General features: G+C 42.8%; 1 protein-coding gene across 1 annotated transcript in view; it reads right to left on the bottom strand.

Annotated features, from left to right (window-relative positions):
- LOC106651654 (headcase protein) overlaps positions 1-15,755 on the bottom strand; it is a 61,022-nt gene extending 45,267 nt beyond the window's left edge. The window contains exons 1-2 of the mRNA XM_014370275.2: positions 13,726-15,755; positions 3,440-3,536 (exon numbers count right to left, since the gene is read on the bottom strand). Coding sequence (XP_014225761.1) covers positions 3,440-3,536; positions 13,726-14,804 — 1,176 coding nt within the window. The 5' untranslated portion in view covers positions 14,805-15,755. The remainder of the gene's footprint in view (positions 1-3,439; positions 3,537-13,725) is intronic.
- Between the last annotated feature and the right edge of the window lie 281 nt (positions 15,756-16,036).

Here is a 16,036-nt window from a genome sequence, read left to right as displayed (position 1 = left end):
GGCTCGTCAGCTGCGCGCTCCAACATCGATCTTCCTTTCGAGGCAGCTTGCAATGCCTAGCTTTATACGTATAAACGACTCTCTCTGTGCACGCTGCGCGTATACACGTAGAAATATAGCTTCGAGCGTAGCTTTGGAACTCTGGCAACGCGCGTATAGAGCTCCGAGAGAGGAAGCTTGCGGAGTGCGCGATATTTTTGCGCCTCTATCTGTAACGTAAGTGTGTCTGCCCGTGTGTGTGGTCATCGCGCGTCGGATCGCTATCGGGCGTATACGCGCCTAGCTTCGCTCGAGTGCAGTAGATTTTGAGGAAGCCGGCGATACGAGCCGCTTTATCGAGCTTTGGCATCTATATCGTTTTAATAGCTCCCATGCATATTGTATACGTACGCAAATACAAGTAGGCTTGGCTCGACTCGTGCAGCATCGGCGGCAGCCGTTCGAGTTACGCAGAGCGACTTGGCTTTACTATTTGATTACACATTATAATATGTATATGCACACACGCGGCCCCGTAACAGTATATCGCCGCGAGTTCGAAAAACTGTCCAGCATTTATCTATTATTACTTGCGACGCGGAGCTTTTCAATCTCGTGCCCGTATCTCGACGTTGGATTCATCTTTTTATCCGCGCCTGTACACACGCCAATTGTTACTCATGCTCCACGGGATGCTGTTTCTTTCGCTCATCCTCTTACTATCTCTCTCTGCGTTCTGCATTGATTTCCCCCTGTCTCCTGCTATATACCCCCGAGAGATGACATATCGAAAAATTGATTTATCTATCAAGTTCACAGGATAACAAATTTTTTATGTACTCGAAGCTAAAAGCTGAGTAGATAACACAAATGCATTTTTAATGGCAATTTACGTCCATGTTGTATGCCGTTGTAAATGCTAAACACACTAAATACATTTTGAAGGAGCGACTTGACTCGCGGCTTGGTACTTGGAAACGCGGAAACAAAGAAGACTCTTTAAATCGCTTGTCTGCTGCGCTCGAGAGCTATATGTATATCTTTAAAGACGTCTGTTTGCCACTCCCTTGTCGATGCAAGAAGCAAGTCGATGCGCGAAAAGTTACCTCTTCCTTGGCTTTGCCAACCTTATTGTTCTATATAATGCTATATAGCCGTGACATCTTCGTCGTCGTGGAACATGAGCCAGAGCATCGAATACTGGAGAGGAGGGATGCTAATAAAGGAATAGAGAGAGAGAACCTCTTGCCTCTCTAGTCTGACTTCGCCTCACTCGCAAAGACGACGTCCGGAAGCATGACATCGAGCTAAAAGCTCCATATATCGAAATATATAGAAGGCAGTGCGTCTATATGCTGTATCACACAAGTCACAGGGGAAAATTAAGATGGAACAGCAGCAGCAGTAGCAGCGGTGGCTCCACGCCTGATGTTGTTGTTGCATGCATCAAAACGCAATTCGTCCGTAGCGACGCACGACCGGCAGGCTTTAATTTTATCGCGCTGCAGACCTTGAAATTTATTTTAAAAAGTTTTATCGACTATTTATCGCGCGCGCTGGCCGCCTCTTATGCGATCGGTGGTAAAAATCTGCCCCCGCGAGTGTAAAAATATCGGAGACGCGCCAGAGTTCGATGAATCATTCGTTGAAATGACGTTTTATTGATAGAAGGGCATTAAATGAGAGTCGCGCGCTCGCGAGCGAGAGAGAACTGAAATAGACTGCAAAAAACGAATCGCCGCAATGGTTATCAACCCAGGTCTAACTTGAGTATAAAAGCAAATAACTCGTCGAGAGGATGGAAGGTTTATTTTTGGTATTGCTAGCGATTTTTAAGCTCCGAGCTGGCTTTGTTTTATTTCTTTTTTTTTTACGATCGCTTTACCTTTTTTCTTTTTTTTTTTTTTTTTTTTTTTTTTTTTTTTTGACGAGACCGTTTGACCTTGGCTAAGTCAACTTATTACTAAAAGTCACACATCAGAGAGAGATAAGACGTGTAAAGCGAGTGAAAAAAAATACCATTTTATACTTTGAGCCTGGTGTGTTTTTTCTTTAGATGAGCTTATATTTGCATTTGGCTTTGATATAATTAATACCTTGCCATTATGATTATAATACTTAAATATGAATTAAGATAATTAGAAAAAATATGTTAAATTGTTCCCTTGAGCTTCTATTTAATTTTTTTCTACGACCAAACGTAAATCTATCGTGTTTATCACTTCCTTTTCAAGCCTATCAAGCATGTATGCGGGCTCTCTCTCTCTCTCTCTCTCTCTAGCTTCAAATAAAGACCGCTAATTCCACTAATGGTCTCTATTTGATATCTTATGTTACTACTATCAGTAATTTAAGATCACAGGAGTTTCGCGAAAACAATCCTATTATGCGAAGGTTAAATTAGATTACTGTATAGCCTGGAAGCGTATTAGACTCAAGCGAAACTTGACACCTGTCAAACGAAGCTTTTACATATTCTTTAGAGAGAATTTAATCGAGCTGGGCTAGTATAAGTTAAAATTCGCGCATTTTCGACAATATTTATGAGTCACGAAGAATCTGCACATTACTGAAGGAGAGAAAAAGGACCATTACCGTCCAGGCCAGACAATCCATCGGTCGGAACAGGTCTTGACCCTTGGGAAAACTCCCCTCGTCTGGATGATGGCGCATACATACATACAGGTCCTGCTTTATGCTCGAGAAAAGATACATTTCAAGGTCAGTCTAGCTCGGCGAGTTTTCCTTTCTAAATCAACTCGAGTAAGACCGATGTCTATTTCTCTTCAAATTGCGCGCGAGTCTCATCGATAAACCATTTCGCCTCGTAATGTCCGTACCACATCCACTCGATGTACTGCTTCTCTCCTTCGTTACGGATCGCTCAGAGAGATCCGCGTATTATGATAGGCGTCATTTGTGGCTTACATCGTTCACTTTATCGCCTAAAACTCGAATCGATCGCTCGCTCGACCAGGCCCCTCATATTTCTTTTTGCCTCTGAAGCTTCAGCAATCCGAGAGGCGAAAAGCGATTATCTATTTTTTTTCTTTTTTTTTTTGCAACCTTTGGAACGTAATATAAGGGATCGTTGCATTTAATTTTACTTCGATACGATCGACACATTGTATACGCACACGCGATGGACAGGCTATACTCGACGCGTGCGTGTATTTGTGCGAATGAAATAAAAAAAAGTGCAAGAGTAAATAAAGACACCCTCTTCTTGCGAGCATGGTATAATGAAAAAATTATGCATTGAATACTAAACGGTAGGCCATACACACGCGCGTATATAGGGTGTCGTTCTTTACTTCAAAGAGAAATTTGCCATTCAGCCGTGAAAGGTGTCAAAAGAGAAATTTTCTCTATAGCTTTGTTTCCTCGTTGATTGAGGCATAATGTATTAAAAATTCAGGCTATTTTCGCGCTGCAATTTCATCAATCCAACATATCTTACCTTTATATGATAAGAATTCAGCTTCGTCCTGGGCAGGCTGTTGAATGCGCTGAAGTCTAGACGTCGCGAGAAGATTCCGTTTGCTCCGCAGCTTTGTCTGAAAATGGCAAAAATACGAGATTTAATTATAAACTCGGAGAGGCAAACAAGCAAGAATCTCCTATTTTTCGCGAAACGTGCTATAAAGTGTGCGTGTGTATATGCGCGGGGATTGGAGAAATCCTTCGTTAAATATAGCGAGAGAAAAGAAGAGACGAGTTTTGCGTGCATGAATGACAGAAGAGAACATGTAACGACTATATATAATTCACGAATGCTCTCGAATAAAATCTACCGTGTGAAATTTGAGATAATAAGACGTTATGTACATCCCAAAGAGCCGTGGATGCGTGTAAAAAATGCACGAATCGTTTTTCAAGGTGACCTACATATAAAAATCACTCGATACAATTCATCGCTACATAAATGTACACGGACGCAATTATTTTCAAGAATTAATCCGACGGTCTAGGCTCAGCAGAATCGAATTTGTCATGATGAACTCAAGTTGTGTATTATTTAGTGTAGTATAATTTATTCAAAGACAATCAAGAATATTCAGCTAATAAGTCAATTAAAAAGGTTAGAGACCAAAAATAATTTCGGAATTTTTTTTTATCTTGGCTTTTTATAATCGAGACGACTTTAATCAACACGTAAACCGTCGAGCCTGTCGTTCTATTTTTAAAATTCATAAATTGTTCGATGCACCTCGGATGTCTGGCCCGTTTGATGCTTCTTTTTCCAACAACATCGTTTCATTCCGACGCCCACGCGGCTCTCCGCACTGACTCGTATCTGCATCTCACACCGCCTTCGATCGTAAGGACGCTCGCGCGCACTGGGTCGAAAAATGCTTCTTTCTTTTTCTTTTTTTTTTTCAAGACTTATCCGCGGCGATCTAGGCTCGTCTAAAGAATCAGCTCGATGCAATCGCGCGTCATGTATGTACACGGTTTACTCGTCGCGCAGCAGCCCAGCAAGATTATCCGCTGAGACTGGTTTTCCGCGCTATAATGCAGTCGCGCATCTTGCCTGTGACGCGTATATCTATATAGATGCGCTGCATTGTGTGTATTCCTCAAGCTCGAAAAATGGCTTGACGATAAAACACAATATAATATTCATTGCGCGTGCCAACCCACTCCTCGCGCATACATACACTCACCGCATATGCACACATACACACACACTCACACAAGGAACAAAGTATCGGCCTCGGCGCGTGGGACTTGAAGCGCGCAACAAAGTTTCATACAAATGCATGAACGTTTACGCGAGGAGTGCTTTTTGTATTTTATTTTTCTATCTTTTTTTTTAAGCGTCACCCGCATGAATTAACAATATACATCCGCTGGTTTTTCTTTTCCTTTTTTTTCGCTTCGAGTCACACACACACACGAGCTGTTGGTTTTCATGCATCCTTTTAGCAGATCTCGTGCAGATGAATCGACTCATTTTTCGCGTCGTCCGTGTGTGCCGTTACTCCGTCTCTCGGTTGACAAAGTATCAAAAGAAAATTCGATGCAACACAATGGGCACGACGTGGACACACATCGATGTTTTTACATACGAAACGTATAGCGACTTTTTGACTCGAATGTTTGCGTTCGAGATATTGTGGATGTTTTTTTTTTGCTATACACACACATATTCATACGCACGAGAGCTAAATAATAAATTTATTCGCCTCGTTCGCGTGTACGTAATATGCTCTGCAGGGCATGCAGAAAAAAAAGAAGAAATAAAAAAGAAAAAGAAAAAAATGGCCGAGTACGCGTGCGCGTGTTCACGTGCGTTGTAAAACATCGGAGGAGGCATATATATACGTACACCAACGTAAATGCTGAATACGATCGCGAGTATTCGTCATCGCAGGAAACATCTATACGATTATTGATACAAGTGCATCCTCGAGATGCGTATACATGCAGCAGCAACTTGGGTAGACTGCGGCGCAGCACGAGCCGATGAACGAGCGATTAGTCAGTCGTATTTATTTACCATCGCGCGCGATAAGTTTTCATAAACGAGATCGGCAGAAAACTTCTCTCGTTACATCGTACTTCCACAATTATGACATGATTGACGCTGCGTTACGTGAAAATACGACAAATTTATATTTGCTTCGTAATTAAGAACGGGATCGTGTGCGTGATTCATTGCGATTATACGAGCTCGCGCGATGGCGACGCGCCGATGTTTCATTTATTTGTATACGAGCCGAAGGAGTGGAAAAAAAACGAACCAACTATAGCTGCGATGCTGTAATTTATTTAAATAAACTTCGGGCGCGCGATGCGCCTCATTAAATTTGGCTATAAACAAAATATGTATCGGCGACGCTTTATTAATATTTAAGTAGCATTTTGCGAGCTCTCAAAAATGTTGAACGTATTTTACTGATTCATTTAAAAAATATACATGATTCACGTTACTGTGCACGTATAGTTATACATGCGCCCGTCTCTACAACGGATCGTGCTCCGTCTTTATACGCAGTGGTTTTTTGAATTACTTCGGTTGAATGTATTTACTTTGACGAATATAGAACACATTGCGCGCACTCGGGCTCACCGAAATAAAAGTGACTTTTTGTTCGCGCTGAGTGGATATATATCTATATTTCTAACGACTCGGCTACAGAGATACCCTTGAGACGTAATCCAATCTGTTCGGCACAAAAAATTGCGGATCGCACGCGGATAAAGGCGAGAAACTCTAGCGTCGACGCTCGGGCAAAATTTATTTCTTTGCAGAGCCAATCTTCCTTGATCAATTGTTTTGCACGGGCGGCGAGCGCGGGCAAGCGCAAAATCGAACATTTTTTCCATCGAATAATCCGAATTTCTGCGGCGAGTCACTTCGAGACTGCCGCAATAACATATATATAACATATAGGTAGTAAAAATCAAACGATTTATTTTCGTACACGGGATTCAAGTGCAATGCTGACACAGAAAAGGGTGCAGTTTCTGCAACAGCGCGTACGTGATCACGTGTGAGTGTGTATGTTCAGTGTCAAAGAAGAGACGGAGCCAAGAGAGAAAAAAGTGCACACTTCGTACTCTGTAGTAAAAGTTTGCGACTTAAAGAGAATAAGTACATATAGACAAAGGAGTAAGTGTTTAAAGACAAAATCAAGAAACTAAGCTAAGAAGAAACTCCATGAATGTTAATGAGGCGCAAATCGACGCGCAACGAAACGTCAAAAGACGAGTATTGCCTTTCTTTATATATATACTTATATGTAGCGTCGAAAATAAACCAAATGACATTGATATTAGCATAAATTTGACAAACAATACGTGCCAAATAATGAAAAAAAAGGTTACGGCAATGCGCGCGTGTGTGCTCGTGTCTCTGCATATAAACCGTGAAAAGAGGAAGATATAAAGAAAGAGAGAGGAACACGACGTTTCTTTGGGTCATCGTGTGAAGGACACACGTAAATGGGCATGACACACACTGTCCGCGGCATTGCATATATTTTTTTCTTCGATCGATCAATTCGTACGATGAATTCTCGGCGTGATAAGCCACGAACAAACTCCTTATGTAGTTAATAACATAAGTTTCAAGTGCAATGAAACTCGGGCTTACAGAGATACACCACCTCGAGGCTTCTTTTATTTTATCGTATAGATACAGCTAATTTATATCTTGTGATATCAACAGATTGTACTTTTTTTGGATTAAACTCGTGGTAGACAAATAAGAGAAAAGATTGTAATTAATTTGAAACAAAAATAAATAAAAAAATTGATAAACATTGAATCTGTTAGAATTGTCGAAAGTCATCAAAGCTTCGGTAATATTTATTTATTTAAAAAATTACCACAATTAAACAATTTTTTGTGAAAATTATACAAAATCAAAAATGATCAAACTCTAAATTGACTGTCCAATTGGATACAAAAAAGAGCTCTATAATTACTGGTAGATTAAAAAAACAATTTTTTTATAGTCGCGTCAGTTCATTTTATTCAAGATTGATTGATTTCTTGCTGATTCGATAAATATTTTGAGTATATACGGGGAATATTTGACTACACACCTAATTTATATCTTATGTTGATTTTATAACCATAATGTATTCCACGTAACGTTCCTCAATATATTTACTCAGTCCTTAGGTAAGAAATGTAATCTGCAAACCTGCATTAAAAGTATTAGCTACTGATCGGGTAAACTTTCTCCTCTTTATTTTGTAAATGTTTGAGTTAGTGGCCTTTTGTACCGTAACGCTACATCTCGTTTTTCCCTTTACGTGTTAAATATTTAGCGCTTTTATTGTAATAAATGTCTGAGAAAAAACGTAAAAGCGAAAAAGAGAAAGAAACAAAGGAGAAAAAGATCGTTATCGTTTTACGACATTTTATGAATCTTGGCTTTTTATACTCAAAGTATGATCAAGAAAAGTTTTTTAATCAACGCGCGCGCACACCTTCAAGTACCTCGTTCTATTTTTGAAATTGATAAATTTTTGCGATGCAACGCACATTACGTCGCAGTAATTTATGTTTTATGTAGCAGTGCCTTCTTATATTCAAAGATCGAGTACGCATGCGATCGCGCGCGAATACGAAGAGCGGGTTTATAAATTAAAATCGGTTATGAGTGCGAGGAGTCATTGGCAATTTCGATAAAAATCGATTTTTTTCGCAACTCCTCTCTCGCCGATTTATTGCGTTGGTTATAATCCTCTTTCATCGTTCTACTCTCTTTCTTTCTCTCTCGCTCCCTCGGCTGCATTCGACTGTGCATCGATCGATAGTGCTTTTAATTGGTGCTTTTAGCCCCTCGCTCGATGTACCGGTTTTTCATGATATATTTTATATGCATTAATATATATTACGCACGTAAAAATATTGCAGAGATACGACGCTGTGCTCGCTCGCGATGCATCCAATCTATAACTCGAGCCGCGCAGCAATACGTGTTGTACGTGCCAGTAGTCGTTTTCTTCGAAGGCGCGCGAATTAAACTTGGAAAACGTCTATTCGATTATTACTCGCCTTACGACTTCTAAGCCGATCCGTGGCTACAATGTGTGTTAATACGTCCGAGTGAGCAGCAACGCGATCGGGATTATAAAACTCGGCTATTGCACTTATATTACACGCCTCGATTGCTCGGCTGCGCGTGCACCCGCAGAGTACGTCGCGAGGCAGTTTCAAGACGATTCGCAAAAAAATCGATAAATAAACAAAACTAAAAGACTCGGTATAAATTGTCGTGATACTACGACACGTCGAAGCGATCCTCGAGCGTTGCTTTCTCTGCTGCTATCTATAGATCGACCGAAAATTACTCAAGGGCGCGAAAATACAAAAATAAGATACTGCAGTCGACTGTCGGAGAAAGAGAAAGAGCGAGCAAAATAGAGAGGGGCACAGAAGAAAGCCATAAAAAAGGAGAGAGAAAGAAAAATGGAAAATTTATAGGTCGCAATGCAGTGGGGTATGCATAGGACTCGGGCCAATCTCTCTCTCTGTCGCTCGGACGACAAGAAAAAGGAACGCGCGCGCGTGCTTAGCAAGCCAACATCGCATGTTTCACGGCGGGCAACTCGAAAATAGAAGTTATCGCGCGAGGCACGCAAAAACGAACATGTACACACTTTCGCGCAATGCGCCTGCACAGTCGATACACGCTACGCGATGTACGCGGCGCAGACTAAAATTTACCTATGCAAAATTTCAATGGCTTTAAATAGCGAACGAATGCGTGTCCCCGCGTGCAACAATATGATAAGAGCCTCGGCGACGCCGGCAGAATTACAGCTCTACGCGCGAGCGCCAATCTACGTCGTTTTATCTGATTTTACGACGATATATACCGGCCCCTGCGACTCTCTAAAGCTACGCTCCGAGAGCTTCTATACATAGCTCTGAGGCATTTAAAAAACGACAATGACATAACCGCAGTGAATTTAAAAGATCGCTCGCACCTGGAAGAAAGTGAAACAACAAAAAAAATGAGAGACAAAACCAAAAAAAAAATAAAAAGATGGTCAAGTCGCTTTTACGACTATACGTGATGTCTAACGTCGACGTAATACCCATACCGCTCGAAAGAACAAACGGCCTGGCATGGATGCGCGTCGGTTCGCAGTGTATGTATACCATTGCATTCCCCATATGCCGGCATTTTTTTCTCTTTTTCGCGAGTTTACGTAGGAGAAGGAAGCCAAGTGCACGAGGAGAACGAGCGAAGGAAAAGAAAACACGGGTAACGAAGGGAAGAGGCGAATAACAACGCACACAAGAATCAAAGTCTCAAGGCTAGTAAGGACTTAGATGTGTGTGAGTATGTGAGGAGTTTATGCATCGCGCATCGAGACGACCTTCGAGTCTCCTATGTTGCACATGGCCCTGAGCAACTCTTGGTGTGCATGTGTGTTTGTGTGTGTGTGTGTGTGTTTTGTGCGTGTGTGTATATATATATTGTACATAAAACCACGGTCAAGGCCAACTTTATATGGTGCGCGCTGCTGTTGTTGCCGCTGCTTCGCCATATAGCCACAAGCGCTGTTTCTTACTCTCTTGCTCTTTTTTTCCTCCTCGCGCGTCTCTTCTCCTTCTTCTTAATTTTAATCTGAATAGCTGCAACAGAAGCAACCCCCTTTGCCTTTTATAAGGCCTGTGATGCAAAAACTCGATTACGAGGACACGAGGTATTTTTCGGCGCTGCAGCCGGTTTCTCGCTCCTCCTCGATCGCTTTAAAAATACATATACGACGATATAGCCACAGCCGTGGCACGGGAGGAAGGGCAAAAAAAAGGATTGCAGGATGAGTTTTTATTTTCCTTTTTCGTGCTTTTTGCTTTTTCTCTTCTTCTCTTTAACGAAGCAGCAGCAATAGACGCAGAATACGAAGAAGAAGAAGAAAGAGAAGATGAAGAAAAATAAGACGAAGCTATACAAGAGAGTGAGAGAGAAAGAGAGAATGCGCTTGCGTGCAGGATTTCGTAATTCGTGCTGTTTACGTTCTTATATGGGTTTATAATATATGTTATACTAGTGCTATCTGGCGTGCGTGTGCGCGCACGATATTTTACTGTCAGTGACTGGTTTTGCCTATACGTGATTACTACTAATGTTTATATTTAAGAAATCGTTATATTTTTATAGAAAGAACTTTTATTTCAAACTTTTTCAAAATTAAATATACCCGGCCATCTTAATATGGCTTCTGTCAGGCAATCGTACTCACAACAGAATGACAGTAGTTATTGTTATTATCATTTAAAATATAGACGATTTAATAAATCCTTTACACATCCTACAATACCGTCGATGCTCCAAAGTTGTTTACATCGCGTTTTAAGCCTATGATAGGGTTCATTTTGCGACCTTCAATTGAATAATTACGCAATCGTCTCTGATCCGACTTCTTTTTCCACGAAAAAAGAATGATCTATTAATACAAATGGTCGGTATTTCCCATGAATCGTTTAAGAAAAAAATATGTAAATCCTAATCCATCGGGCGATGATTGTATGAAGCGCACGACCCACTATTGATATCAAGCAAAACAATAAAATTATGGCACATATCGACCAAGAACAGCTGAGATGATACTATTTTTATACATCATTATAAGTGTTATTGACTTCATTTAACGCGAGACATCTTAAAAAGATCCAAAAATTAGTCACCTACGCTGTGTTACTTCATTAGATGACACAGAAAAATTAACAGTATTCATTTTCATAATAAGAAACGTTTATAAATATAGACATCATTGATCGTGGCGTACGTGTGTTTTATACGTGTACAACAAAGCCTTTGCCTACATGTATGTATTCAAAACACAACAGTATAATTTAAATCATTGCTGAAAAATTCAAAAAACAATACAAGGTTTTTACGCAGCTTTTGAATTTTGTCTGTTGTATGATTATCGTTGGCCTGTGTTTATATACAGGATCGCCGAACGTATACAATACGACAAACGTATACAAACGTTTATTTTGAATGTTTTTCTAAATAAATAAAAAAAAAAGAAGATGAAAGATCGTCCGCTGCCTGAAGATCACGTAGACCAGAGAAGCGTGCATGAGTAATAAATAACGCGATCTATCGTTATTACATACCTTCGTAACGAATCGGTGGAAATGGCCCGCTACAAAATTTTCCACTTTTTTTTTTGAGGAATATTAATAGTCGCTACTCTTTGCCCAATACGTCCGAGTGGGTCTATTCGATAAGCGATTAAAAACGACAGCAGCGTAAAGAAGGTCTATAAACCGAGCACAAAAATAACGCAAGCTGCGAGGTAAAATACTGCAGAGAAATGTACGTATAAAATTGAAGCACAACAAAAGTGTGAAAACAATGGATGGAGCGCGTTCGATGCAAAATAAGGTAGGTATCGAGTGTTGTCGAATCGGAGCCCTATAATACTCGCGCCAAGAGACCAGGCCCCGGAGTGAAAGAGCAATAACCTATACGCGTCTCTTTTCTCTCGTTCTTCCTGGATTTTTTCTTTCACAAAAAAAGAAATGAATAATAACCTAAGTACCTGTCCGCGTGTATAATGGAGCATTATCCGTTTTTCCCTCGTGTATATATATGTACTTATACAGCAGCGCAGCGACTCTTTCAATACACACCCCGTGTGCGTAGTTGGACTTTCGGTCTCCTCCGCTTTTCCCCTATATGTTAGCAGCAGTGGCATTGCTCCGAAACTCACGATTTCACTTACAATTAAATCGATGGTAAATCTGAAAATTTTACCGTAAGAGCGGCAACAAAGCCATTGCAACGGTACATCGTAGTCTTTCTTCCTTCGTCAATCTCGTATTTTGGGTTTTTCGGGTGAAAAAGAAAAAGAAATAGTAAAACGCTCGTGTTGTGTAAAAACGAAAAATTCAATCCAAAGCCAGGATAAAGCCAGGACAAAGTTTGAAAAATATTCCTGTTTATAAATAAATGCTCGCAGACAGTTCGAGAGAGCTGACGTGAATCGAATATCGAGTAGCAGACGACGATCATTGCTTCGATTCGAGAACTGCCTCAAGTATACACATGTAGCACAACACACTCGAGCTCGCGATTCAGCGACACACTCGGGGGTACGGCTCCGCCTAATAATTAAGCGCACAGCACAAACGTCGTCGTCGTCGTCGTAGTCGTCGTATCGAGTCGTGTTACAGAAAAATTTTTGCATCAGCAGCCGTGGTATATCGCGTGGAAAATTGAATAACGTGGTAAGGAGTCGACTCGTGCTGAGAGTCCGGTGAAAAAAAGGGCGTAAGATGTAGGTATACATATACGTGTGAAAATCCAGCAGCACTCGTTCTTTTTCTCACAGGGAGCGTCGTCGCGTGTTTTTCTCTCGGCGAAGCGCATAACACATTTTATTAAAACAAAAAAAAAAAACAAATCCGTAAACTCGATATCACGAGTTCGTACGAGAATCGGGCGTTGTTTTTGTCGTGAGCCTTTAATCTCTCGTTGAGCTCTGCAATAATGAATGATCGTTTACATGTGCAAGAATATAACTCGTTTACGTGTGTGCAGAGCGCATAAATTATTTAAATCGCAAGAGCTTCTTTTTCCTCGCGTGATAATGAGAAAAAAATCGATTCCGATAATAAGAAAAATAATATGTATACGAGCGATTAAATCACATTACCATGCAACATTACATAACTGATAAATGTATAAATCGAGGCCTCATCTGCCGAAACGTCAACAACAGGCAAATGCACGGTTGTAAGTGTGTGAGTGCCTGTGCATGTGCGCTCTCTGACAATTATTCGCCGAGTTTACGTATAAGTAATGCTTTTCATGTTTTCGGTGCAAATTTTTGTAAAAAATGTTTAAAAAGTTGGGAAAAATACACAAGAGTTATTGCTCCGAATTTGCTCGCTTTAGTATATGCACACACACGGCACTAACGCAAGTGTTCTTTTCGATAATCATAATATAAACAGAGAGACAAGATAATGCAGCTGTCAAAGATGTCTTGTGTATACAATTCTAAAAAACAATCATAAACAGATTAAACGCTCGGGGCATGCGTGTATGTGTGTGTATACGTGTAAAAGCAGACGTAAATACTACGTTCAAAACACAAATACGCGACCGCAGCAAAAAATCTCGATTAAGAAAAGGAGAATGAGATTTTCCGAGAAACTCCGGACGATGAAAGGGGGGATTTGCGCGAAAGGTAAGGTAAACAAACAATGCGATGTATACACATGACTACATAATGAAGAGTTATAGATACGTACCTAATTCGATCGCTGAAAAAGTCCACCTTGCTCTTGCGCTTGGCGATGGCTTGAGGTTGATGGAGCGGACTGACACTCGTCTCGCTGGTGGCGAGCGGCGAGCACGAGCCGGTACTGCTCGACCAACTTCCAGCCCTGCCTCGGCCGTTGTTCTGGTGGTGTTGCTGCTGTTGGTGCTGTTGGTGATGCTGTTGATGCTGGGCCTCGATGATCTGCGAGCCATCGCTGCTCCCGTTGCGCTGCAGCATCGAGCTGCTGTTGTTGTTGTTGCTGCTGCTGCTGCCGTTGTTACTGGCGCTGCCGTTGACCAAGGAACCCGCGGACGTCAAAGAAGCCAGACTCGCTCGGGCGTTGCTGGCGTTGCCGGCGGCGTTGTTGTTGGCGTTGTTCTGCCTGTTGCGGCGCTTCTTCTTCTTGACCTCGGAGGCGTTGTTGTTGGCCACGCTGGCGCCGTTCATGAGCTGCTGCATGCTGCTCTGGAGCTCGCTGGCTGCGTCCGCGGCGCTGCTGTGGTTGCTGCTGTTGCTGTTGCTCCTCTGGCCCGGGGGAATCCAGTCGAGGTCTTTCTTCAGGTGGCCCCGGCCGCACTTGCAGCCGCAGGCCTTGAAGGCCAGGTCGTAGCCCTTCTTGGACCAGAGGTTCTGGTGGCGCTGGCGCTCGGACCAGCTGCGGGCACGGCCGCAGGTCTTGAGGTAGGCCAGCAGGGTCAGCTCCCAGGCCTCGAAGCACTCGCGATGCATGAACTGGCCGGCCGGGCAGGCCTCGTTGTTGCAGACGACTTTGACGCACTCGTGGAGTACGCTCGGCCTGATGAGCGAGTCGCTGCGCAGACACTCGCCGGCCGGCGTGCAGCACTGCTGAAAACCCGCACTAGTGTTGTTGCCACCGCTGTTATTACTGTTGCTGTTGTTGATCATCTGTAGATGCTGCTGCATTATCAGATCGGAGGTCTCGACCATTTGGAACAGTTGCTGGTGCTGCTGGTGCTGCTGCTGTTGCTGCTGCTGATGAGGGGGTGGCTGCGGCTGGAAGGTCGTGCTGCCGTCGAGCAGCGTCGAGCCGTGGCGTCTGGGTGCCATCGCGCTGGGTGAGTTTTTTTTCTCCTTATCTCTCTCTCTCTCTCTCTTTCACTCGCTCTCAGGCAGTCGGAGATTCGATCGATGTTCGGACGGGGGAGTGATGCTCACCTGGGCGAGAAATCTCGCGCTCGACTAGTTTCTTTCACTAGCACTCGCACACTCGGTCGAGCTGCAGCTGCTTCGATTTAGCCTCTAACCGCACGGGCACGTCTCAGAATTCCATGATGTCTTGGTGATTGCTGGCGCGTTGATAAACGAAGATACGACGCTCTCGCGCACGCTCGGCGGGCAGAAACGTCAAAAAACGAGCCGGCAAAGCTGATCGAACGACACTCGCGCAATAATCAGCATAAACAACGACGCTAAACGATACGAAAACTTAAACACTGAGGATCATTCACACATCGAGTAACAAAGGGCGAGATGCAACGTTTATATTGCAACTTGATGGAAACGAATGACAGACGAGAGGCTGACTGATTGTTGCTGTCCCTCTCTCTCTCTTTCTCTCTCGACGACGACGAAGACGATGACTGCTCGCAACGAAATGAAACAGGCTCACTAGTATATACTCGTTATATTATAAACACTCGTAAAATCACAATCGAAGTTTTATCGGGTATTTGATTTTATAATAAATATAAAACAAGTTGCTGCGACTCGGATGCGTGATCATTTGAACGAGGAGCTTATGTTTTGATTATGTAAATTGACGTCGTCGATGTTGTGTGTGTTTGTTTGTTGCCGATACGCTGCTGCACTACTATTGCTGCTCCGCTACTGCTGCTGGTGCTGTTGTTGTTATTGTTGTTGTTGCTGGTCTGTTTATTGTGGTATGTGTACTGTCGCAGACGATGATGACACACGTGGTTACACGCGGAGTGCGCAGCGGTTACTAAAAGCTTCACGCCAGTCTCGGCTCGCTCGAACGCCGGCTCGCTCGCGCTACATCGGAGCAGCAGCGCATGCGGCCATTCCCCGCACGCTACAGTGGTAGTGGTTGTACGTGTATTCGCGCACACACACAGATTCGCGCAGCGGCGGCGATATTGCTATGTGTAGGTAGGTGTACAGTATGTATGTATGTATTTTGCACGCCAAAGTGTGTAGTGCGTTTGCTGCTGCTACGGCGTCGCTGCCGCTGCTGCTGTCGAGCGCACGAAAGTGAGATCCCCATTGGGTGAAAGCGAAAGGCCGCAGTTATAAAGTGGTGGCGCGCGAGTAGCAAAGAG

Source organism: Trichogramma pretiosum, unplaced genomic scaffold (genome assembly GCF_000599845.2).
Source record: "Trichogramma pretiosum strain Unisexual culture from Peru unplaced genomic scaffold, Tpre_2.0 scaffold54, whole genome shotgun sequence".
Classification (NCBI taxonomy): domain Eukaryota; kingdom Metazoa; phylum Arthropoda; class Insecta; order Hymenoptera; family Trichogrammatidae; genus Trichogramma; species Trichogramma pretiosum.
Note: the sequence above shows the minus strand (reverse complement) of the source record. Positions and strands in the feature narration are given on the sequence as shown.